At 43.1% G+C, this 24864-nt stretch overlaps 1 protein-coding gene across 1 annotated transcript; it reads right to left on the reverse strand.

Moving 5' to 3' along the window:
• Positions 1-347: 347 nt before the first annotated feature.
• LOC311124714 (myosin heavy chain, fast skeletal muscle-like) lies at positions 348-18638 on the reverse strand (the record flags this gene model as incomplete). Its single annotated transcript, XM_084198819.1, has 39 exons — positions 348-368; positions 1061-1192; positions 1628-1723; positions 1820-1924; positions 3268-3438; positions 3577-3702; positions 3861-4064; positions 4267-4575; positions 4744-4868; positions 5041-5206; positions 5324-5507; positions 5638-5834; positions 6266-6384; positions 6575-6701; positions 6823-7212; positions 7538-7628; positions 7798-7943; positions 8040-8216; positions 8563-8805; positions 9003-9258; positions 9743-9879; positions 10320-10443; positions 10571-10688; positions 11196-11283; positions 11377-11441; positions 11935-12238; positions 12463-12633; positions 12728-12877; positions 13024-13142; positions 13554-13692; positions 15384-15487; positions 15823-15921; positions 16093-16153; positions 16551-16643; positions 16811-16919; positions 17186-17213; positions 17534-17690; positions 17895-18041; positions 18423-18638. 39 exons carry the CDS (start codon positions 18636-18638, stop codon positions 348-350), a joined length of 5814 nt encoding a protein of 1937 aa, XP_084054945.1.
• Between the last annotated feature and the right edge of the window lie 6226 nt (positions 18639-24864).

The raw sequence follows: 24864 nt of genomic DNA on the forward strand, positions 1-24864 counted from the left end.
CTAGAACGGTCTTGGAACCTCTGACCTTGGCAGTTTGACTGGTGAACTGATGGCTGCACATAGAATGGCAAAGCTGGTATTGTGATGGAAAATGTCCATGGTCATTTAGAAAGTTCATACTAGGACTATTTGCTATCTGGGTGACCACTTTTGCTGTTGGAATCCCAGATTGCTCCATTATTTTAAGTACAATATTTTTATGGTATGAAAAAGCTGTTTTCTAAGTAATAAGTCAACAATCACAAAGGAAGTGTATGTAGGTCTACATGTTTTTAATCAATGCTCAACATTTCACCATGAAAATCATATTTTATGCAACACAGGAAAATGATAAGACTTGGTCCTGTTTATTCAGCAACTTCTTTGCCCTGTAAGAAGAAAGAAAGAATATAATGGATCAGTAATAATAATGAACATGATAAATATATGGATAGACTTGGATAGAATATAATGGATCAGTAATAATAATGAACATGATAAATATATGGATAGACTTGGATAGAATATAATGGATCAGTAATAATAATGAACATGATAAATATATGGATAGACTTGGATAGAATATAATGGATCAGTAATACTAATGAACATGATAAATATATGGATAGACTTGGATAGAATATAATGGATCAGTAATACTAATGAACATGATAAATATATGGATAGAATATAATGGATCAGTAATAATAATGAACATGATAAATATATGGATAGACTTGGATAGAATATAATGGATCTGTAATAATAATGAACAGGATAAATATATGGATAGAATATAATGGATCAGTAATAATAATGAACATGATAAATAGATGAACACTTGGAAAGAATATAATGGATCAAGCATTTAATGCTCAGTGCTCAGCTTGGATTTTCAATGTTGAAGTACCAACTGAATTAATCTTATTAGATTATTTAGTCCTACCTGAAATGTGCTTCTCACTCAGTTGAGTGAGTGTAAAAGGTCAGTATTGACCTCTGTGAAGACTGAATCATAAGTGGTGTTGATGTGGTCATATTTGAACATGAGTCAGGTATAGGTTTAGCAGCAGTTCTGTACCTTTCCAGTGTCACGGGTCTTGGCTCTGAGCTTGTTGACCTGAGTCTCAGCGATGTCAGCACGCTCCTCAGCCTCCTCCAGCTCATGCTGAACCTTCCTGAACTTAGACATATGGCTATTGGCTGCTTCCTCCTGGGTGAAGAAAAGAGATGGAGAGCGAAACATCAGCATTTAAAGTTTGATGCTTCAGGTAGCAAATAAAAAATCTGTTTTTAAAGGTATTTTTAACAACAAAAATATAGACCGATTTAGGATAGCAACGTATATAGGAAGATAGATGATACAGCAGAGAAAGTGAGTGGAGGAACAGGGGATCAAACCACTGCCTCCAGCACCACCACTAGACCAGCAAATTATTATTCAACCCCCTCTCCTTTAAGTTAGTAACACATAGGCATAGGAGGCACTCAGAAATGTGTATAATTTCTTCAGTAATGACTTGTAATATCAATTGAGTCATTGTTGACGGATGTGCTGTAGCAACACTTCAACTAAACCGTATGGACCTTCCTTTTTGTAGGGAGAAAAAACATTTTCAAATGTATGCTTTCAGAGTATTTGACTCACCGCTTCCTCAGAATTCCTCTTGTAGGACTTCACTTTCAACTGCAGCTTATCTACCAGGTCCTGAAGTCTGCTAACGTTCTTCTTATCCTCCTCAGTCTGTGGGAGAAGATCAAAGAATCAATGTCAGTATAGTTTTATACACAAACCTGTCTGTGTTACTGTCAAGTGTGTGAAGAAGGCACTTTCTCTTACCTGGTAAGTGAGCTCCTTGACTCTGCGCTCATACTTGCGGACTCCCTTGACTGCGTCTACACCTCTTCTCTGCTCGGCCTCCACCTCAGTCTCGAGCTCACGCACCTTTGTGGAAGAAATAAACGTATTTGTTTGAGGTGGTGAAATCAGACTTAACAAATCTTTGTAAAACAGAAGTGTAGTGTTCTACCCAGTCAAGGAGGCACAATTGTTATCTGTTCCTATGTACTTTTAAACATTTAATTGAAGGGGTCTGTAATAATAACAACAACTTTTCATTATCTAGGTCAGTGGTTCCCAAAGGGGAATTTACATTTAAATGTGTTTATGAATATTTCTAGCAAGAACGGATTAAACAACCAGGGATCTTTGGAAAAAGTTTAGAGAGTGCAATACAGTACATATTAATAATCCACAATTTATGTTCTTAACTATTAGATGCACAACGGGTCTGGGAGGCTCACAACTCAATTATTCTTGTATTTGTAATATGACTATTTATCAATTTTGTCATGCGTTTAGCAGTTTATGGTGCAGCACCAGTATGGCCACCTGAGGACGCCACTCGCATGTTTTAATGTTATGAGATTTCTTCTATTATGGGAGGCTCGCGCTATGACAGTTGAGAGAAGTTTGCCAAGTGAGCCAACAGCAAGACAGAAGCACCGACATAAATATATTGGTATATCTTTATTTTGAAGGTAAGCGACTGGAAAAGCACTATATTCGAGACGGTAATGTTTCTGGAGTATGTACATATGTTTGTTAAGATGTTATGTTGTGTTTTCAGGTTTTATGAACTTATTAAAATCCGCTAGCCTACAAACTAATTCAGCCGTTCGCCTGCTGGCTGGTAAACCTTCATAGCAACGCTAGCTTCCCTAGCAACGGCCGGTGAATGAGACATGTCGCTATAGAGAGAAATGAAACAAATGTAACTAGATGTAACAAATGATTACTATGAGATAAAGTGGATGAACGTGCATTATATTGTGTGTTGATGTGTATTGTGAATTTATATTTGTATTCTTACTACTAATGAAATGGCAGTTTAGAAGAAGTCTGCTACGACAACTGTACAAGCCTGAACGAAGCAACTAGATTAATACATTTGTATTTATTTGAAGATCTTGGCTCAACTCCACTAAATAAGTGTAAAATTATTATAATTTGTTTTGTTATGATCATAAATGCACCATCATTTAACATTTAAAAAGGAAAAATGTGTAGAATTGCAGGAAATTAGCTTTAAAACGGCAACATTTTCTCTCTAATGCCAAGAAGGGGGACTTAACATTTCCCAGGGCCCGAGACTTGATTAGTCATGCCATGCACTACAGAAGTAACAGTAAACCTGAATGGAGGCTATTATGTATTTTTATATGATCAAATACATTTCCAGCAATCTGTCTTTCAATCCACCATAATCCACCCTGCTGTTAACTCACCCTGGACTCCAGTTTCTGGAGCTGCTTCTTGCCTCCCTTCATGGCCAGATTCTCAGCCTCATCCAGGCGGTGCTGCAGGTCCTTGACTGTGACCTCCAGGTTCTTCTTCATCCTCTCCAGGTGAGAGCTGGTGTCCTGCTCCTTCTTCAGCTCCTCAGCCATCATGGCCGCCTGGAAAAGTAGTTTGTTTAATTTATGCACCAATTGGCACCAATCATAACGCCCCTCTAAGATCTTTGTTGTTCTTAACCAGCCCAGCTACCATTGGCACTTGGGGACAAATCAAGTCGATGTAATTAAAGAACTCACGTCAGTGATGGCCTTCTTGGCCTTCTCCTCTGCATTCCTGGCCTCCTGGACAGTATCGTCCACCTCTCCCTGCACCTGCACCAGGTCAGTCTCCAACTTCTTCTTGGTGTTCAGAAGGCTGGTGTTCTGAAGGATGAAATAAGACGATTTTTTTAAACTCTCAAGAGAACTTACAAGTCACAAGGCTGAAATTATGAAAATCTAAAGTAAGCACTGTCAAATTCCAGGTGTGTTTAAACTGTATGGTTGGTTGAGTTCCATTGGAAATTGCTTTTGACCCATACCTGGGAGTGCAGCAGTCCAACACGCTCGCTGGCGTCTACCAGCTCAGTCTCAGCCACTTTGCGGCCTCTCTCTGTCTGCTCCAGAGCAACTCTCAGCTCCTCGATTTCAGCCACCATCAGACCGTTTCTGCGCTCCACCATGGCTGCCTGTTCCTTCATGTCCTCTGCTACACGGACAGCGTCATCAAGGTGCAATTGGGCATCCTGGGGTTCACAATGACATAGGTTCATTAGGACTTGTGGAAGTAGGGGCGATAGGATCGATAAGTGACAGAAATGTAAATTGGTACGAATTTCTCCAGTATCGTTACCTTTAGTACATAAACCACTCTTTTTAATTTCTCAGATTCACAAACAAATCCCTAGCCATGTTTAGGTTTTGAACCTGATGTCCCAGTCCCTTTACCTTGAGCTGTCCCTGGACGTTCCTCAGCTGTTTCTGGGCCTCAGCGGCCTGCCTGTTGGAGTGGCTCAGCTGGATCTCCATCTCGTTCAGGTCTCCCTCCATCTTCTTCTTCACCCTCAGGGCGTCATTCCTGCTCCTGACCTCAGAGTCCAGGGTGCTCTGCATGGAGTCAACCACCCTCTGGCTGTTCCTCTTGATCTGCTCCATCTCCTCGTCCTTCTCAGCAATCTTCCTGTCTACCTCACCCTTGATCTGGTTGAGCTCCAGCTGCACACGCAGAATCTTGGATTCCTCGTGCTCCAGTGTGCCCTGGACAAAGAAAATAAGTTATGCGTATTGTGTTCAATATATTTGGATGTCTACAAGGAATTATATATATATATGACTACAATAAACACCAATACAGGGAGCATTAGACTGTAGCTGGCATTGGCTAGTGTAACACTGCTTTTCCCATCAAACAGCTGTAGTTTGTACCTCAGCCTCCTCCAGAGCGGTCTGGATCTCAGACTTCTCTGTCTCCACGGTCTTCTTGGCCTTCTCCAGCTCATGGATGCTCTTGCCAGTCTCTCCGATCTGCTCAGTCAAGTCAGAAATCTCCTCTGCACACACACACACACACACACACCGGAGCAGTTTAGACTTGGGAGATTTTCAGTGGATATCGCCAGTTCACTGAAGTTGACATTGAATCATAATAACAGTTAATTAATTAACAATAATTAATCTTGCTAATCAAACATGAGCCAAATATAATTGCTGTCAAATGCTCACGTTGCAGGTTCTTGTTCTCTCTCTTCAGAGTCTCCAGATGATCCAGAGCCTCCTCGTAGGAGTTCTTCATCTTGAAGAGTTCAGTGCTCATAGAGCGAGACTCCTTCTGAGCTCCTTCCAGCTCTGCCTGACCCTCCTCATACTTCTGCTTCCACTCTGCCAGAACCTAGGGAAATACATGGGATTTTCATTAGAAGTCATAGATGAAGAGTTTTGAATCAGAAACATGCTACAATTAAACTACAATTGATTATGTAGCAGAAAATTAGGTTTTCATTTTTACCTTGTCAAAGTTCCTCTGCTTCTTATCGAGGTTGGCGGCCAATGCGTTGGCTCTCTCAACGTCAATCATGAGGTCCTCCACCTCTCCCTGCAGCCTCTGCTTGGTCTTCTCCAGGGAGGCACACTTGGAGTTGGTCGCCTCAATGGTCTCCTCAGCCTCCTGCAGACGCTGGGCCAGCTTTTTCCTGTTAGATGGTTTTGTAGTTTTGAAACAAATGTTAAAATATATATTGACGTAACATTTTCTCAGAGCCCCCCTACCACCCTCAACATCCACACCCTATATTTGAGTTTTTTCTGTTGCGTGTGACTCACTTGGCCTCCTCCAGCTCCTCTGTGCGCTGGACGGCATCAGTTTCATACTTAGTCCTCCACTGAGCCACCTCGCTGTTGGCCTTGGACATACCACGTTGCAGCTCTGCCTTGGCCTCCTGCTCCTCCTCAAACTGCTCCCTCAGGAGGTCACAGTCATGACGGGCAGACTGGACACCATGGGCCAGTGCATTTTTAGCCTGCGAAAGAGAAAGACAAAGAGATATTAGAGAGATAGACAAACAAATGACAGTAGAAGTCTCTGAGGGTGGAGAGACAGTAGGAGTCTCTGAGGGTGGAGAGACAGTAGGAGTCTCTGAGGGTGGAGAGACAGTAGGAGTCTCTGAGGGTGGAGAGACAGTAGGAGTCTCTGAGTGTGGAGAGACAGTAGGAGTCTCTGAGAGTGGAAAGACAGTAGGAGTCTCTGAGGGTGGAGAGACAGTAGGAGTCTCTGAGGGTGGAGAGACAGTAGGAGTCTCTGAGGGTGGAGAGACAGTAGGAGTCTCTGAGGGTGGAGAGACGGTAGGAGTCTCTGAGGGTGGAGAGATAAAAGGTGACTCTGAGGGTCATGTAGTCACCATCTATATGAAGATATTGCTCTAAACTCTATGGACAGTGGAGTCCATTTTACCTTGACCTCCTCCTCAATCGCCCTCTTCAGCTCCTCCACCTGCTGGGTGAAGGCCTGTTTTCCTCTGGTCAGCTGAGACACCAGGGCTTCCTTCTCCTCCAGCTGGCGGCCAAACTCACCTGCAGGGATAGAGGGATATCTAGTTAATAGGGTCTCTGTTCTCTAAGATTGAAAATGTATTTGGAGGTATCGTAGGGCATTGTTAGGTGGTGAATAGTACAGTAGAAATTATGTGGATACAGCCCCCAACACATGTTATTGTGTTCTACTGAAGGAAAGCATTGGGTTGTAGTTCATTGTTGATGGTACCATTTTCTGTCAGGAGTCTGGCCCTCTGTCCGCTGATGTCATTGACCTGGCGAACATTCTCATCATTCTTAGTCTTGAGCTCGCTCAGCTGGTCCTCAAGAGTACGGCACATCTTCTCCAGATTGCCCTGTTAGTGAAACATGTACCATCATTACTTTAGATATGGGACTCCTGTCAACCTCAGTTCAGTTGAATGGTAATGTAGTTGGCCCTCCTCAACACTGCTTGACCAAAACATCACTACTCACCTTAGCCTTGGCGACGGCCTCCATGTTGCTGGAGAGGTCATCAATCTCCATCTTGTACTCGCTCTTCTCCTTCTCCAGCTTCTGCTTGACGCGCTGCAGGTTGTCGATCTGCTCCCCGAGCTCAGCCACACTGTCAGCCTGCTTCTTTCGCAGAGCGGCGGCTGTGGCCTCATGCTGCAGGGTGGACTCTTCAAGATCACGACGCAGCTTCTGGAACTCAGCCTCACGCTTCTTGTTCATCTCAATCTGAGAAGCAGTGGCGCCTCCGGCCTCCTCCAGCCTCTCGCTGATCTCCTCAAGTTCCCTGGAGAGATCAGCCCTCTGCTTTTCAACCTTAGCCCTGGCAGCACGCTCAGCCTCAATTTCCTCCTCCAGCTCCTCAATACGGGCCTAGAACATGGGGCATGAGTAGGAGGGATGAACACTACAATGAAGTTGAAACAATTGAACCTCACAAAATAATAATAGTAGGTATTTGTTGCATAAATGTGTTAATACAAAGCCAGTTACACTAATATATTCAGTAGACAGTGTCCCATGCAGGAACCAAAACCACAATGGTAAGAAGCACCAACAAGAATCACCATCTTCCAACCTATTGAGCCATTAGAAGCCACCAGGAAAACTGTCGGCTACAAGTAAAAGTGTCAATTTTTTTCAGGAAATGATTCAGGTGTCTGCTTTCCTGAACTGGAGCTTATATCCTGAACTGTACCTGGAGTTCCTTGATCTTCTTCTGCAGCTGAGCTCCCAGAGACTGCTCATCCTCAATCTTGCTGAGGAGCTGAGTGGTCTCAAACTCCTTCCTAAAAAACACAAACACGTTGATTGCAGAGTTGGTTTAGGTTTGTTAGTGTAAAGAATGACATGCAAATTGATAGTGTAAAGAAACTGATGCCGTCCAAATGCTAATTCATAATTAGTCAAGAACAACCATTATAGCAGCTGATACTGTAGTCATTTGTTTGTGTTTACTTCTTGATTTTCTCATCAGCTTGCTGCTTGTCATTCTCCAGGTCCATTATGGACTCCTGGGCCAGTTTCAGATCTCCCTCCAGCTTTCTCTTGGATCTCTCTAGGTCCATACGGAGCTTCTTCTCTTGCTCCAGAGAACCCTCAAGCTATAAGATAAAAACACATATATTGTTTAAATCTAAACAACAGAAGATAATATAATCTTACATTCTATCATGGTTAAAATGTCGAACTCCACTCACGTCATCCACTTGCTGTTCCAGCTTGGTCTTGGCCTTGGTCAGAGTGTTGACTTTGTCCTCCTCTGCCTGCAGGTCGTCCAGTGTCTGCTGGTGGGCCTCTTGGAGGGCTTTCTTCTCCTTGGTCAGCTTGGCAACACTCTCATCCATAGATGCCATCTCCTCTGTCAGGTTTTTAACCTGAACATGGTCACAACATAATTATACTTCACCATAAAGGGGAGATTTAGTTTGTTATATATTGCGTTCATTTAAATGAGCAATGTGTCAACAAGTACTGTACTATAGATTCAACACTAGATGGCAGTGTACACCATGCCAGTGTACTGAGTGGAAGTCATAAATGAGGGGGAACAGAACATGCAATGAATGTGGGGAGTACCCTGCAACTGAAATTCCACTGTTGTGTCTTAATTTTTCCTGCACCCACAATGCAACTTGAATTCCATTTCTGTTAAGCTATTTTTTGAGTTGATTATTGTTTGGATTATTGTTTGGTTAGACTGTCTATGGTAAGACACTAGACCTTGTTTTCAGTGGCGTGCTTCTCCTTCTCCACTTTGGCCAGGGTGAGCTCCAGGTCATCAATGTCCTTCTTCAGCTCAGAGCACTCATCCTCCAGCTTCCTCTTCTTGGCAGTCAACTCAGCATTGATCTCCTCCTCATCCTCCAGCCTCTCGGTCGTCTCTTTGAGTTTAGCCTCCTGCTGGATCTTGCTCTTGATAAGCCCCTCGCACCTTTCCTCAGCATCGTTCAGACTCTCTCCTTCCTGGTTTCAGAACACGAGAAAAAATCAGCGGCCTCACTTTGTATATTCAAGGTCAGACCAAATCAATAGAAATTCATGAAATACATAACATGGACAATAACAATGTGTGAGTTAGCCACATACTTCACAGTGTCTTCATATGTGTGTTTATTCATGTGTGTGTAAATGTGCCCATATGAAGGTCGTTGCTCACTCACAGATGCAACTTGAAGTGCCAGGTCATTCTTCTCCTGCGTCAGGGACACCAACTTCTCCTCCATTTGCTTCTTCGTGGCCAGAGCCTTGGCCAGGTCTGTCGTCATCTTATCATAGTTCTCCTTCATGTTGGCCAGCTCCTTCTCAGTCTCAGCGCTCTGCAGCAGGGGCTTGATCTTGAAGTACAACTTCATCCATGGCCAGGTTTTCACATTCATGAATGAGCGGACGTTGTACTGGATGGCGTAAATGGATTCTCTGGTCGACAGAAAGGATAGGGTGGCATGGTGAGTGACATGCTTAAAGCTACATTCTGGGATTCAAAGAACAACAAAGAACAACAAAACGGAACACCCCCGCCACTGTTTGTTTACAGCTGAGGAATGGGGCTTGGGAAGTGTAACCCCTCTTAAATTCACAGACAGCGGTCTAGATGCAAGGACTGACAGGTCATGCTAAGCTCATGGGGCATTTTATATTCTTCAAGAATGAATGGGTAAATACCACAAATCTAAATGACAATTGAACAGCCAAACCCCAAACTGAAGCTATAAAGATAGAATCCTTATTTGCTACATCCATTTTTTGACTTCATAAATGAATTAACCAAAAGCTTTAATAGAGCATTATAAGATGTACTTTCTCATTCTGAACAACTCACAGCATATACAGCATGTAATCATAATGCAGTAGATACAGGTAGTTGACAGAAAGCTTTGCCAAGATGTCCACAATTCCTCACCTCCTCTCCATCATCTTGCTAAACTCTCTCCTCATGAGGAATCCACGGCTGAGAGCCTGGACCATGCCGACCAGAGAGGCCAGCTTCTCATCTCTCATCTCCTCCAGGACACCCAGAAGACCGGCTTTGAAGAACACCTGAGACACAGGTTAACATGGTCAATGGAACCACAGATGGTGACAGATAGAAAGAGTTGAATCAAAAGAGGGGAACAACTCCACTAGATTGATTTGAACAACATTAACTTTGCAATGGTTACAAACAAACCATGGGATAGGATGTTTCTAAGTTGTTAGTTATTGTACAGTTGTAGATTAATAATGTCCACAGATACAGATAACTGCAGCCATACCACTCTGACACAATGCACATGATAATGAGTTTAGTTTCTCTTCTATACTTGTATGACTTTGAAGACAAAAACACTACAATGTTTTTCCACCTTTTCCTTTAGTTAAATGAAGAAGAACGAACAAAAGGATGGATAGATCATCTGGAGAGATTTTATATGGTAAGGGTTTAAATTATCATTGAAGATGTGTTTTGTTGTCAGCTTTTGCTGGGGTATTTGACTGACCTTTGTGTGCCCAAACTTGTAGTCTTCATGATTCACATCAATGGAACCAAGCAGCTTCTCAGAAGCCTTCTTGTTGTCCATGAACTGGCCCTCGGGGATGACACTGGCATTCAGTACTTTGTACCTGAATGAGGAGTCATTATTAACATATGTCAAGTTGTAATATGTTGGTAATATTTCGTAAAAAGTAAGCCTATTCTGATGCTGGGGAATCCCTTGGAGCAGATCTTTCTGTGTGTGTTTGTGTGTACCTCTGCTTGAAGTCAGCATAGATGATTCTGCTGGGGAAGCCCTTTCTGCAGATCCTGATACCCTCCAGTACACCATTACACCTGAGCTGGTGGATAACCAGGAAGTTCTCCATCAGACCTGGTAAAACAAACCAAGTCTCTTTTAATACTCATAAACAAGTTAAAGATTGAGATTGTTAAAGTCACTGATACTGTACTTATAAGATGAGTACTCCTGAGTGGCGCAGTGGTCTAAGGCACTGCATCGCAGTGCTAACTGTGCCACTAGAGATCCTGGTTCGAATCCAGGCTCTGTCGCAGCCGGCCGCGACCGGGAGACTCATGGGCGGCACACAATTGGCCCAGGGTAGGGGAGGGAATGGCCGGCAGGGATATAGCTCAGTTGATAGAGCATGGCGTTTGCAACGCCAGGGTTGTGGGTTCGATTCCCACGGGGGGCCAGTATAAATAAATAAAACATTTTTTTTTTATATATGAACTAAAAATATTTTAAAAATTAGAAAAAAAATAATAACATTTAAAAAAAATATGTAATCACTAACTGTAAGTCGCTCTGGATAAGAGCGTCTGCTAAATGACTAAAATGTAAATGTAAATGACATATTTAACTCAATATTTCTTGTACCTGGAGTCTTTGACTCGTTGGGGATCAGGCAGCGCACAAAGTGAGGATGAGTGCTCCTCAAGTTGGTCATCAGCTTATGTAAGTTCTCCTGTAAGAGGGTTACAAACCATTTTCTCAGACATCATTTATGATTATCAATGCACCTTTTGAAGGACTGAATATACACGTTTCAAAAGCTCACCCTGAACTGGGAGGACACAGTCTGCATGGAACCACCCTTCTTCTTGCCTCCTTTCTTGGCTTTATCTGTTAAAATGGGAAAAGTTGAAGATAACTAGAAAAGTACATTTCCTAGAGCGGGTGGAATAAATAGAATAATAATAAGAGTATGTAAGAAAACTAGAGTGGTCTTGTCTTCAGCAAGCACATTAATTATAAACCAGAGAATCTCGGGTTAACTTATCACACTTATCTAGAGGCAAATGCTGCCAATGAGATTATGTAAAATAACACCTATTGTATGAGTTAACCCAGTGAATTAACCCTGAGAAATGGATACATTAAAAGCACAGGAGGTTGGTGGCAACTTAATCGGGGAGGACGGGCTCGAAGTAATGGCTGGAGCGGAATAGGTGGAATGGTATCAAACACATGGTTTCTTCCGTTCGCTCTGTTCCAGCCATTACTATGAGCTGTCCTCCCCTCAGCAGCCTCCACTAATTCAAAGACTTTACAGAAAGTTTGAGTCGGAGTTGTAACTAGTGCTTAAATAAATATTTTGACGTGATGCTAGTCTTACCCTCAGGTGGGGGAGGAGGATACAGGGCAGCCAAAAGTTTGACTCCTGACTTCCCATATAACTGACAAACTGAGTCGTTCAGGGGATCCTTGTTCTTCTCCAGCCAGCCAGTGATGTTGTAGTCCACAGTACCAGCGTAGTGCACCAGGGAGAAGTGGGCCTCTGCCTTGCCTTTGGCAGGCTTGGGCTTCTCAAACGCCTTTGTTTTCCCAAGATGCTGGGCGTACAGCTTGTCCTTGAAGGTAGTGTCTGAAGACTTGGGGAACATGCACTCCTCTTCAAGGATGGAGAAGATGCCCAATGGCTTTACGAAAAGAGATGTATATCAAATTAGTGATATTTACATTTAGGATCACATTCCTTCAGTAAAAATGTTATTATAGGATTATATACATTTAGGGACACATAATAGGAAACATATTGAATTCTCAACAGTCAGATATGTTGTACCACTGAGATAATATCTCACACAGCGCTCCCTATGAGCTTTGCTGTTGTGGTCCGTTATAATCCTCACAGACAGTTTACCTTCTCAATAAGCTCAATGCAGGCAGCCAAGTCCATGCCAAAGTCAATGAAGGCCCAGACAATTCCCTCCTTCTTGTACTCCTCTTGCTCCAGGACGAACATGGTGTGGTTGAAAAACTGTTGCAGTTTCTCATTGGTGAAGTTGATGCACAGCTGCTCCATGCTGTTGTACTGTTGATGGAGTTTTAAAAGGGATCATTTCATCATACAAGGCTGTAATCCATCTCAATCACAACTAATTGTCTTGTTCTGGTCTCATACTCACATCAAAGATCTCAAACCCGGCAATATCGAGCACACCGATATAGAACTGCCTTGGATTCTTGGTGTCCAACATTTCATTGATACGGATGACCATCCACAAGAACATCCTCTCATAGATAGACTTGGCCAGAGCGCTGACTGAGTTATTAACCTGCAATGATAATACCTCAAATTAATACAGGAGATATTGACCATGTCTAGTGATAAGGTGATAAGAGCTTGGGAAAAACAAAAGTATGCACCCCAAAATAATTCCAGTGCTCGGAAAATGGTAGATGCTGTGTTTGGCCGCCTTACCTGAGGCACAGTCTGACCCTTGGTCACATACTCATTGCCGACCTTCACTCTGGGGTAGCACAGAGCCTTCAACATCTCAGCTGAGTTCAGGCCCAGCAGGTAGGCGATTTTATCAGCCACTGGAGAGAGAACCAACAACAACAGACTAAGGGACACAAGATCACTTGTTTCTGATGTCACACTGACAAAATAGTTTGGCTAACTTCTTTGTGAGTTAGTTTTTGATAAACCCACATCCATAATTTCTTAATCTCGGAAATTGTTTTCCAAAAATGATCTCCTGCCTGACTTTCATGTGGCACTGTCTGTCTTACGTGTTCTATTTCTATGTTTGGGACTGGGAATGGGACTAATGCTTTACATATTGTATATCTATGAGTGGGACTGGGAATGGGACTAATGCTTTACATATTGTATATCTATGAGTGGGACTGGGAATGGGACTAATGCTTTACATATTGTATATCTATGAGTGGGACTGGGAATGGGACTAATGCTTTACATATTGTATATCTATGAGTGGGACTCACCCTCTGTGCCGTCTGGCTCGGCCTGCTCCTCACGCTGCTTCTGCTTGAATTTCAAGTTGCCATGGTGCAGTACAGCTCCTGTCAGCTTGTAGATGGCAAGCTTCTCTTCATTAGTGAAGCCCAGGATTGTAATGGCATCCTGGCATTAAAGAGGAAGTACAACAGTGATGAACTGAACGGTAGTTTGCTCAGTTACACTGCAGTTCTGTGCTGCTCACTGCAGATCAATGGGATGGATAGATTTGACTGGCTTCTTTGTTCCACATGATAACGCTTGGCCAACACACTAGAAGAAGGTAGCACAAAATGAGTTTAACACAGTTCGACAGGGCACTTAGTGGCACTCTCATGTGGATGTCTTACATGTACAGTACCAGTCAAAAGTTTGGACACACCTACTCATTCCAGGGTTTGTCTTTATATTTACTATTTTCTACTTTGTAGAATAATAGTGAAGACATCAAAACTATGAAATAACACATATGGAATCCTGTAGTTACCAAAACAATGTTAAACAATTAAAATATATTTTATATTTGAGATTCTTCAAAGTAGCCTTGATGTCAGCTTTGATCACTCTTGGCATTCTCTCAACCAGCTTCATGAGGTTATCACCTGGAATGCATTTCAATTAACAGGTGTACCTTGTTAAAAGTTAATTTGTGTAATTGATTTCCTTCTTAATGCGTTTGAGCCAATCAGTTGTGTTGTGACAAGGTAGGGGTGGTATACAGAAGATAGCCCTATTTGGTAAAAGACCAAGTCCATATTATGGCAAGAACAGCTCAAATAAGCAAAGAGAAATTACATTCCATCATTATGAGGACCGCCACAGGAATGGAAGTCCCAGAGTTACCTCTGCTGCAGAGGATAAGTTCATTAGAGTTACAAGCCTCAGAAATTGCAGCCCAAATAAATGCTTCACAGAGTTCAAGTAACAGACACATCTCAACATCAACTGTTCAGAAGAGACTGCATGAATCAGGACTTCATGGTCGATTGCTGCAAAGAAACCACCACTAAAGGACACCAATAATAAGAAGAGACTTGCTTGGGCCAAGAAACACGAGCAATGGACATTAGACTGGTGGAAATCTGTCCTTTGGTCTGATGAGTCCAAATGTGAGATTTTTGGTTCCAACCGCCGTGTCTTTGTGAGATGCAGAGTAGGTGAACGGATGATCTCCGCATGTGTGGCTCCCACCGTGAAGCATGGAGGAGGAGAGGTGATGGTGTCAGTGATTTATTTAGAATTCAAGGCACACTAAACCAGCATGGCTACCACAGCATTCTGCAGCGATACGCCGTCCCATCTGGTTTGCGCTGTCATTTTGTTTTTCAACAGGACAATGACCCAACATACCTCCAGGCTGTGTAAGGGCTATTTGACCAAGAAGGAGAGTGATGGAGTGCTGCATCAGATGACCTGGCCATCACAATCTCCCGACCTCAACCCAATTGAGATGGTTTGGAATGAGTTGGACCGCAGAGTGAAGGAAAAGCAGCCAACAAGTGCTCAGCATATGTGGGAACTCCTTCAAGACTGTTGGAAAAGCATTCCAGGTGAAAATAGTAAAAATAAAGAAAAATACTTGAATGAGTAGGTGTGTCCAAACTTTTGACTCGTACTGTATGTGCCTGAAGGTTAAGTGTAAAGGCATGAAGAGTTCCTAACTAACCATGGCATAAAACAAAAAAATTAGAATCAAATAAAAAAGGACATGAATATTTCCAGCTTCCACAAATTCGGAATTGCACAGTGCATTCAGTGTGTATGGTGGTCCTACCCATTCCATATATAGAGTTTGGTTAACCCTTTGTTTGACTCACATCTGTGGCATCCAGCTCTTCATTGTCATTGATGCTGGCCACAGTGATCTGACCCTGGCTGCACATGGGGAAGTCGTAGGGGTTGGTGGTGATGAGCGCCATTTCTGTGGACAACAGAGAACAGCTTGTCAGTTAAATCTCTTAGAATTGTGCTGTCCTACCTTTACAGTATCTCTCCCTCCTTTACTCAATAGATGGACTCAAGGATACATGTAATGTATAATAAATAGCATCAAAAGAGGGGACTGAGACTTGTGGACTAGTGCATCACAGTGCATTACTTGATAGATATTTCCCAAAGACCTGACCCATGTCTAGATGCCTTGTTACCTTGGATGTACTCATTGTATAAGTATTATTAGTGTGGATTATGAATATTTTTAATAAGTTCCATAGATGGGGGTGGGAAGAATCTCCCATGAACCTCTTCTTTTCGTACCAACTAGCTCAGGTTTGTGGCCTGTCATCATCTGGAAGAAGATGTGGTAGCCTCTCTCATCGGGCAGCTGGAAAGACACTCTGGACTTCTCCAGCAGGTCTGAGGGAGAAAGAGAGAGGGAGAGACACAACGAGAGTGAGAAAGAGGAGAGAGAGAATGAGAGCGAGAGAGCAAGAGAGAGAACATGAGATACATTTACATTTGATGATCTCCAAAAAATAATCTGTGTGAATTTAGGAAAGCATTGAGAAACAATCAAAACCAACTCACAGGTCTCAATGTCAGCTTTAGCCAGTTTACCACCTTGGAAGTGAATCCTGATGAATTTACCCTATAGTAGAGCATGGGGGTTAGAAATAGGTCTACAAATAAAACTAACATTTTACTTTGATAGACCCCTGTAAATGTTACAGTTTGTTGGACAAATGTTGGATCCAGTTTGCTACAGCAGGAAAATAATCCTGCATCAACAGGAAATGTTAATTATTATGTGGATTATAAATAATTTTGTATGGGTTGATACATTTTTTGAAACAGCAAATCAAATGGAAATTACAATCTTTAGAACCTCAAATGCACTACAAGTTTGCATTTCCTTTTGTGCAGGAAAATTATCGGCAACAAAAGAGTGATCAAAATAAGATGTTAAATCTGTATAACAATAGGGAACTACTGAGTTACATTTTTCCAATATAAGGTCACTTCCACAGTATGCCCTTCATACTTACAAAGCGAGACGAGTTGTCATTCCTCACTGTTTTGGCATTACCGTAAGACTCCAGCAGAGGGTTAGCTGCAATGATCTGATCCTCAAGAGACCCCTGATTGAAACAAACACAAGTTGCTCAAAAACTGGCAATGTGGTGAAGTTAGTTTTTCTCAATTGTTTGAACACTTTCCTTGAAACAGGATTCACCACTGGAAAATAACTTTACACAGCCAACCAAACTGAAATGTGTTAAAAAAGCCAATCATGAGCACAACCTACCTGCATTTTGTTGGGGTCTACTTCCTTCTTGGCACCAGACACTGCAATGGTGGCAAAGTACTGGATGACACGCTTGGTGTTGACAGTCTTTCCTGCACCGGATTCTCCACTGGTTTATATAACAGAGAAAGAGGGAGTTTAGGTACATGTTTGAGTGTCAGATTGACTTTCACTAAGAAATAGCATAGAGAAATACACTGTTGACCTGTTTCCTAACATAAGTAAATATTTTCTAATATTCCCATTTATCAACTCATTATTACACATAGCCTAATGCTCTAATCCATTCATAATGTCATGTATTTCATCACACCAAGAGACCCAACTTATTACAATAGAAACACCTTCTCAATAACATTTTAGTAAACAACTTACGTAATCAGGACGGACTGGTTCTCCTTATCTGGAAACAAAACACATTGCTTATCATACTCAAGCATCATTATGGGGACATTACTGCATTCATAGCATCATCACGAATTTCAATTTGGAACATATTATGTTCAAGGCTAGTGGAATCAGATATTCCCAGCAAACTGTTATTACCTAGACTAGAAAACAGTAGATACCTCTCTAAAGCATATTAGAACTTCCATTGATGCATCCATCCATCTATCCATAAGCACCTAATAGACTTTGAGATCGATATGCAATTATGGACGTCCATCCATCAAACCATCCACCCCTCCATCCATCCATCCATCCATCCATGAGAGCTCGTACCAATCATCATGAACTGAAAGGCGTTGTCAGAGACGGAGAAGATATGGGGTGGAGCCTCCACCCTCTTCTTCCCTCTGTAGGCGTTGACAACCTCTGCGTCGTACACTGGGAGCCACTTGTAGGGGTTCACCGTGGCACAGAAGAGCCCAGAGTAGGTCTGGATGAAAATTAAATTAGGGGATTAGTAAAGTCAGATTGACTTTTACCTGGATTTATGTGAGGATGTGGGTGTACTTTTGTAAACTGATGTGGGTCTACTGAATTGATATCATTGGTTTCTACCATTCATTTATGTGTAGGACTATATTTGTGTATATATTATGTTCATGTATGTGTGTGTTTGTATGTGCAGGTTTCTTACATAGATCATCCATGCTGCATAACGCTCTTTGAGGTTATACAACACAGAGGCTTCATTCAGGTAGGTCATCATGGCCATGTCCTCAATCTTGTCATACTTAGGGGGATTCATCTCGTAGATGTCTGCATCTTTGAACTCTTTTCCTTCCTGAAACAGTCAGAAATCTAGATTACACGTAGATCAAAGTGGATGTGACTGAATGCTTTTTGCTAATTAAATACAAGCTTAAAAAATAATAATGCATACACACATTTAATCCAACTACTTTGTTGTCACCCAATGACACATAAATCACGATTCTTGACTTGTCAATATCACAAATTCCATGGCAATTTTAAATAGCAGCTTTAAACATGATGTGTTTGAAGGTTATATTCCGCTAACAAAAAACTATAAATGCTTATTAATATACATTTTGTTAAAGATTTTAAATAGTCTATTAAAATGTTTTTGATAATTTTGATAATTTTTCAATAAATAGAGTAATTACTCGAACTTGAACTTGAATACTTTTCAGATCAGGCTTACCTCCTTAGAACCGTCAGGTTTGGTGACTGTTACAGTACACTTCCCATCGCCCCTGGCAGTGACCAGACCCTTAAGGTACAGCTCCACCTTGTCTGCCACATAGCAGGAGTTCTTTGAATCAAAGGGCGTGGCTTGTGCCTCCATCCTCTCCTTCTCAGACTTACGGAGGTATATGGCAGCCTTGCCGTAGATTTGCATCTCAGCGTCCGTACTCATGGTGACGGATCACTAGCAAAGAGATTAAACAAGAAACATGATTGACTCTGTGGTACTTCCTCCCCAGTCAACAGAGTTAGATGAGCGATGTTTCTCAGAATATTCTCATCACTTTTTATGTGAAGACTCAAACCATGTCTCACCTTCTTTTTCCCCTCCTACAGATGAATGTGTACTTCTTAGATTACCCTGTGAAACATGAGAGTGTTGTGAAAACACACAAGTCTAAAGCCTTATCATTTAGCCCCAAAAGGGCTAGAAAACATAATTCAACTAAATCATTACAGCCATGTCCAATTCAACTACAAGTGCAACTGATAACTTTCACAAATGTAGAAATCTAAGGAGGTGGAGAGGTCTTACCACAGAGGAAGAAGGTATCTGACTTATGGATGCTGGGGCCTCAGCCTCCTTATATCTGGTTGGAAGTGCCAACCAAGCAAAAGTTAATTATGGACCACTCTGGGAAAGGAAATGAATTGGATGAGAGACCTCTATGTGTCTGTCCCTAACTAGCGCCTCCCACTTCCAGGAGCAACACACTCCCATTACATGACTTTTTAATGTCACATTTGTCTCTGAATTTAATTTCACTGAAGTTTACGTCAATGAGAGATGTCATTACTAATAATTATGACAATATCAAAAGTTTGATTCATCAAATTGATTCCAATGTTACTGCCACTGACCCTCAAATACTGTAATGGAATGTTGCCCCACTAACCTAAAACAATTTTCATGAATTCTAATCGGACCTTATTTAGTTCCATTTTAGTGGCATTAATCCTCATCAACAACTTTGTATATATGTTCACCTATTATTTATATTATTTAGCTTGTAAACACATCTGAACTGTCTCCTCACCTCATGCTTGTGACAGAGTTGGCCTTTACCTCGTGCTTTGCTTAGTTTGATTTATCACCCTGGTGGACCCGTATTAAATTAATATTTAAAAGCTAGAACAGAAACATTTAAGCTTTTAATGACAGGTTACGTTGTTGTTTAAATCTAATGTGTAGTTATTTGTCTACAGTATGATCTACTTAAGATGCTGGATGCACTTTTATTTGTCTCACATTTCAGTTGGCTAAAACGGTCCAGAAGGATTCTTATGACTTACATAACACCATGCCAGTATTTCAATAATCTTATCCACTCATATTGCTGACAGCGATATAAATGCCTCAGACTTTAATTACACTCTGAAGTTAACCACATAGCCACTGAACTGACTTCAATAAAACTGATATAAAATGAATAGGGTATAGTTACAATAAAGTAACAGATTCCTTTACATTTACATTACATTTACATTAATCCTATACATAGCAATATGTTAACTTCATTCAACGTTTTGTTTTATTACATGTGCAATTACACTTTAACAAGTATTGTAGTAAACTGTAATAACTTAGTTACACTGTAATAACAACATACAACTGGTGGTAATTGCGTTCTGCAATTACAGAGGTGTAACAACGAATGCTTGTTACCATGCTTGTTACACATGTGCAAGTTTCCTCTGTATTCACTAATTTAGTGTTTCCTTTCTTGTTGGCTGCATTTGATTCAGTAACAACTGTCACAAGGTTGTCATCTCTAATGGACGGGTGTCCGAGATTACAACGGTTGGTGGCTCAATAGGCTTTAATAGGCTGTGAGTTAATGTGTTCGTTTCCCATTATGACAACATGAACCTCCAGGCCATTCCAGAACACCACAGAGTACATGTAATATCTGCCTAAGTACAATGTAATTACTAAGTGTTACACTGGTTTTAGCTAGTGAAAATGAAATGTGCGGGTACTTGTAAGATTGAACTCTTTGGCCTGAATGCCAAGCGTCACGTCTGGAGGAAACCTGGCACCATCCCTACAGTGAAGCATGGTGGTGGCAGCGTCATGCTGTGGGGTTGTTTTACAGTGGCAGGGATTGGGAGACTTGTCAGGATCGAGGGAAAGATGAACGGAGCAAAGTACAGAGAGATCCTTGATGGAAACCTGCTCCAGAGCGCTCAGGAACTCATACTGGGGTGAAGGTTCACCTTCCAATGACCCTAAGCACAAAGCCAAGACAACACAGGAGTGGCTTCAGGACAAGTCTCTGAATGTCCTTGAGTGGCCCAGCCAGAGCCCGGACTTGAACCCGATCGAACATCTCTGGAGAGACCTGAAAATAGCTGTGCAGCGACGCTCCCCATCCAACCTGACAGCGCTTGAGAGGATCTGTAGAGAAGAATGGGAGAAACTCCCCAAATACAGCTGTACCAAGCTTGTAGCGTCATACCTCGAGGCTGTAATCGCTGCCAAAGGTGCTTCAACAAAGTACTGAGTAAATGTGATATTTCATTTTTTTAACAATTATAAATTTGCTAAAATGTCTTAAAACCTGTTTTTGCTTTGTCATTATGGGGTATTGATGAGGAAAATGTTGTTTTAAATTTTTTTAGAATAAGGCTGTAACGTAACAAAATGTGGTCAAGGGGTCTGAATACTTTTCGAATGCACTGTATGTGTGTCTCTGGGAGGGTTGGGATAAAGCAGAAATCACATTTCAGTTGGACCTTATGTATGTACAATTTACAAATAAAGTGATCTTTATCTTAAATCTTAATGCTTTGGAGAGTTGTGTTTGAGTATTATATTTTGAAATAAAGCTGGCATGATGATAATTGTATATTGTGAACATGTTGCCACTTCAGGATTCAAGAAAAAGGCCAGCTTCTGATGTTAGCAGCACTGAAGCAAACAAAACAGCCACACACCACTGCTAACGAGTCTAGCTAGCACTGTTAGCTTGTATATCAGTGACTGGCCTGGCCTTTTCATAGTGTTTAGCTATTTCATTCTCTATTGTTCGGGTAATGGCAGTAGTCCTTAGGGATGCAATGTATCAAGAATATCATTCGCAGATGCTTTATATATTTTTATTTACTGGAAAAACGTTCAGTTGCTAACTACATACAGTAGTAGCTAGCTCACTGATGGCAGCATAAATATTACATTTACATTTTACATTTTAGTCATTTAGCAGACGCTCTTATCCAGAGCGACTTACAGGAGCAATTAGGGTTAAGTGCCTTGCTCAAGGGCACATTTACGTCATTTAGCAGACGCTCTTATCCAGAGCGACTCACAAATTGGTGCATTCACCCTATAGCCAGTGGGATAACCACTTTACAATTATTTTTTTTTGGGGGGGGGGGGGGGGGGGGGGTAGAAGGATTACTTTATCCTATCCCAGGTATTCCTTAAAGAGGTGGGGTTTCAAATGTCTCCGGAAGGTGGTGAGTGACTCCGCTGTCCTGGCGTCGTGAGGGAGCTTGTTCCACCATTGGGGTGCCAGAGCAGCGAACAGTTTTGACTGGGCTGAGCGGGAACTATGCTTCCGCAGAGGAAGGGGAGCCAGCAGGCCAGAGGTGGATGAACACAATGCCCTCGTTTGGGTGTAGGGACTGATCAGAGCCCGAAGGTACAGAGGTGCCGTTCCCCTCACTGCTCCATAGGCAAGCACCATGGTCTTGTAACGGATGCGAGCTTCAACTGGAAGCCAGTGGAGTGTGCGGAGGAGGGGGGTGACGTGAGAGAACTTGGGAAGGTTGAACACCAGACGGGCTGCGGCATTCTGGATGAGTTGTAGGGGTTTAATGGCACAGGCAGGGAGGCCAGCCAACAGCGAGTTGCAGTAATCCAGACGGGAGATGACAAGTGCCTGGATTAGGACCTGTGCCGCTTCCTGTGTAAGGCAGGGTCGTACTCTCCGAATGTTGTAGAGCATGAACCTGCAGGAGCGGGTCACCGCCTTGATGTTAGCGGAGAACGACAGGGTGTTGTCCAGGGTCACGCCAAGGCTCTTCGCACTCTGGGAGGAGGACACAACGGAGTTGTCAACCGTGATGGCGAGATCATGGAACGGGCAGTCCTTCCCCGGGAGGAAGAGCAGCTCCGTCTTGCCAGGGTTCAGCTTGAGGTGGTGATCCGTCATCCATACTGATATGTCTGCCAGACATGCAGAGATGCGATTCGCCACCTGGTTATCAGAAGGGGGAAAGGAGAAGATTAGTTGTGTATCGTCAGCGTAGCAATGATAGGAGAGGCCATGTGAGGATATGACAGAGCCAAGTGACTTGGTGTATAGGGAGAAAAGGAGAGGGCCTAGAACTGAGCCCTGGGGGACACCAGTGGTGAGAGCATGTGGTGCGGAGACAGCTTCTCGCCACGCCACTTGGTAGGAGCGACCGGTCAGGTAGGACGCAATCCAGGAGTGAGCCGCGCCGGAGATGCCCAGCTCGGAGAGGGTGGAGAGGAGGATCTGATGGTTCACAGTATCAAAGGCAGCAGACAGGTCTAGAAGGACAAGAGCAGAGGAGAGAGAGTTAGCTTTAGCAGTGCGGAGAGCCTCCGTGACACAGAGAAGAGCAGTCTCAGTTGAATGACCAGTCCTGAAACCTGACTGGTTTGGATCAAGAAGGTCATTCTGAGAGAGATAGCAAGAGAGTTGGCTAAAGACGGCACGCTCAATAGTTTTGGAAAGAAAAGAAAGAAGGGATACTGGTCTGTAGTTGTTGACATCAGTGGGATCGAGTGTTGGTTTTTTGAGAAGGGGAGCAACTCTCGCTCTCTTGAAGACGGAAGGGACATGGCCAGCGGTCAAGGATGAGTTGATCAGCGAGGTGAGGTAGGGGAGAAGGTCACCGGAGATGGTCTGGAGAAGAGAGGAGGGGATGGGGTCAAGCGGGCAGGTTGTTGGGCGGCCTGCAGTCACAAGTCGCAGGATTTTATCTGGAGAGAGAGGGGAGAAAGAAGTCAAAGCATAGGGTAGGGCAGTGTGAGTAGGACCAGCAGTGTCATTAGACTTAACAAACGAGGATCGGATGTCCTCAACCTTCTTTTCAAAGTGGTTGACGAAGTCATCCACAGAGAGAGAGGGGGGGGGGGGGGGGGGATTCAGCAGGGAGGAAAATGTGGCAAAGAGCTTCCTAGGGTTAGAGGCAGATGCTTGGAATTTAGAGTGGTAGAAAGTGGCCTTAGCAGCAGAAACAGATGAAGAAAATGTAGAGAGGAGGGAGTGAAAAGATGCCAGGTCGGCAGGGAGTTTAGTTTTCTTCCATTTCCGCTCCGCTGCCCGGAGCTCTGTTCTGTGAGCTCGCAATGAGTCATTAAGCCACGGAGCTGGAGGGGAGGACCGAGCCGGCCGGGAGGATAGGGGACACAGAGAGTCAAAGGATGCAGAAAGGGAGGAGAGGAGGGTTGAGGAGGCAGAATCAGGAGATTGGAGGGAGAAGGATTGAGCAGAGGGAAGAGATGATAGGATGGAAGAGGAGAGAGTAGTGGGAGAGAGAGAGCGAAGGTTGCGGCGGCGCATTACCATCTGTGTAGGGGCAGAGTGAGTAGTGTGGGAGGAGAGCGAGAGAGAAAAGGAAACAAAGTAGTGGTCGGAGACATGGAGGGGAGTTGCAGTGAGATTAGTAGAAGAGCAGCATCTAGTAAAGATGAGGTCAAGCATATTGCCTGACTTGTGAGTAGGGGGGGACGGTGAGAGGGTGAGGTCAAAAGAGGAGAGGAGTGGAAAGAAGGAGGCAGAGAGAAATGAGTCAAATGTGGACATAGGGAGGTTGAAATCCCCCAAAACTGTGAGGGGTGAGCCATCCTCAGGAAAGGAACTTATCAAGGCGTCAAGCTCATTGATGAACTCTCCAAGAGAACCTGGAGGGCGATAGATGACAAGGATATTAAGCTTAAATGGGCTAGTGACTGTGACAGCATGGAATTCAAATGAGGAGATAGACAGATGGGTTAGGGGAAAAATTGAGAATGTCCACTTGGGAGAGATGAGGATTCCTGTGCCACCACCCCTCTGACCAGATGCTCTCGGGGTATGCGAGAACACATGGTCAGACGAGGAGAGAGCAGTAGGAGTAGCAGCCTGAGACCTGGAACTCCAGGTGTGGGGTGCGTGCAGGGACCACCAGGTTAGAGAGGCAGCAGCCACGCGGTGTGGGGCGTTTGTGTAGCCTGTGCAGAGAGGAGAGAACAGGGATAGGCAGAGGCATAGTTGACAGGCTGTAGCAAATGGCTACAATAATGCAGAGGAGATCGGAATGAAATGAACTAAACATCTGGGAGAGGAGAGAGCAGGGCCTTCCTCACCAAAAACTTCTACCTCAGAAACTATAATTGTTTCACTGAACCACCCGAACAAAAACTCTCCCAACTTCCACCTTTA

This window comes from Coregonus lavaretus (assembly GCF_964263955.1).
Source record: "Coregonus lavaretus genome assembly, contig: HAP1_SCAFFOLD_79, whole genome shotgun sequence".
Taxonomy (NCBI): Eukaryota; Metazoa; Chordata; class Actinopteri; order Salmoniformes; family Salmonidae; genus Coregonus; species Coregonus lavaretus.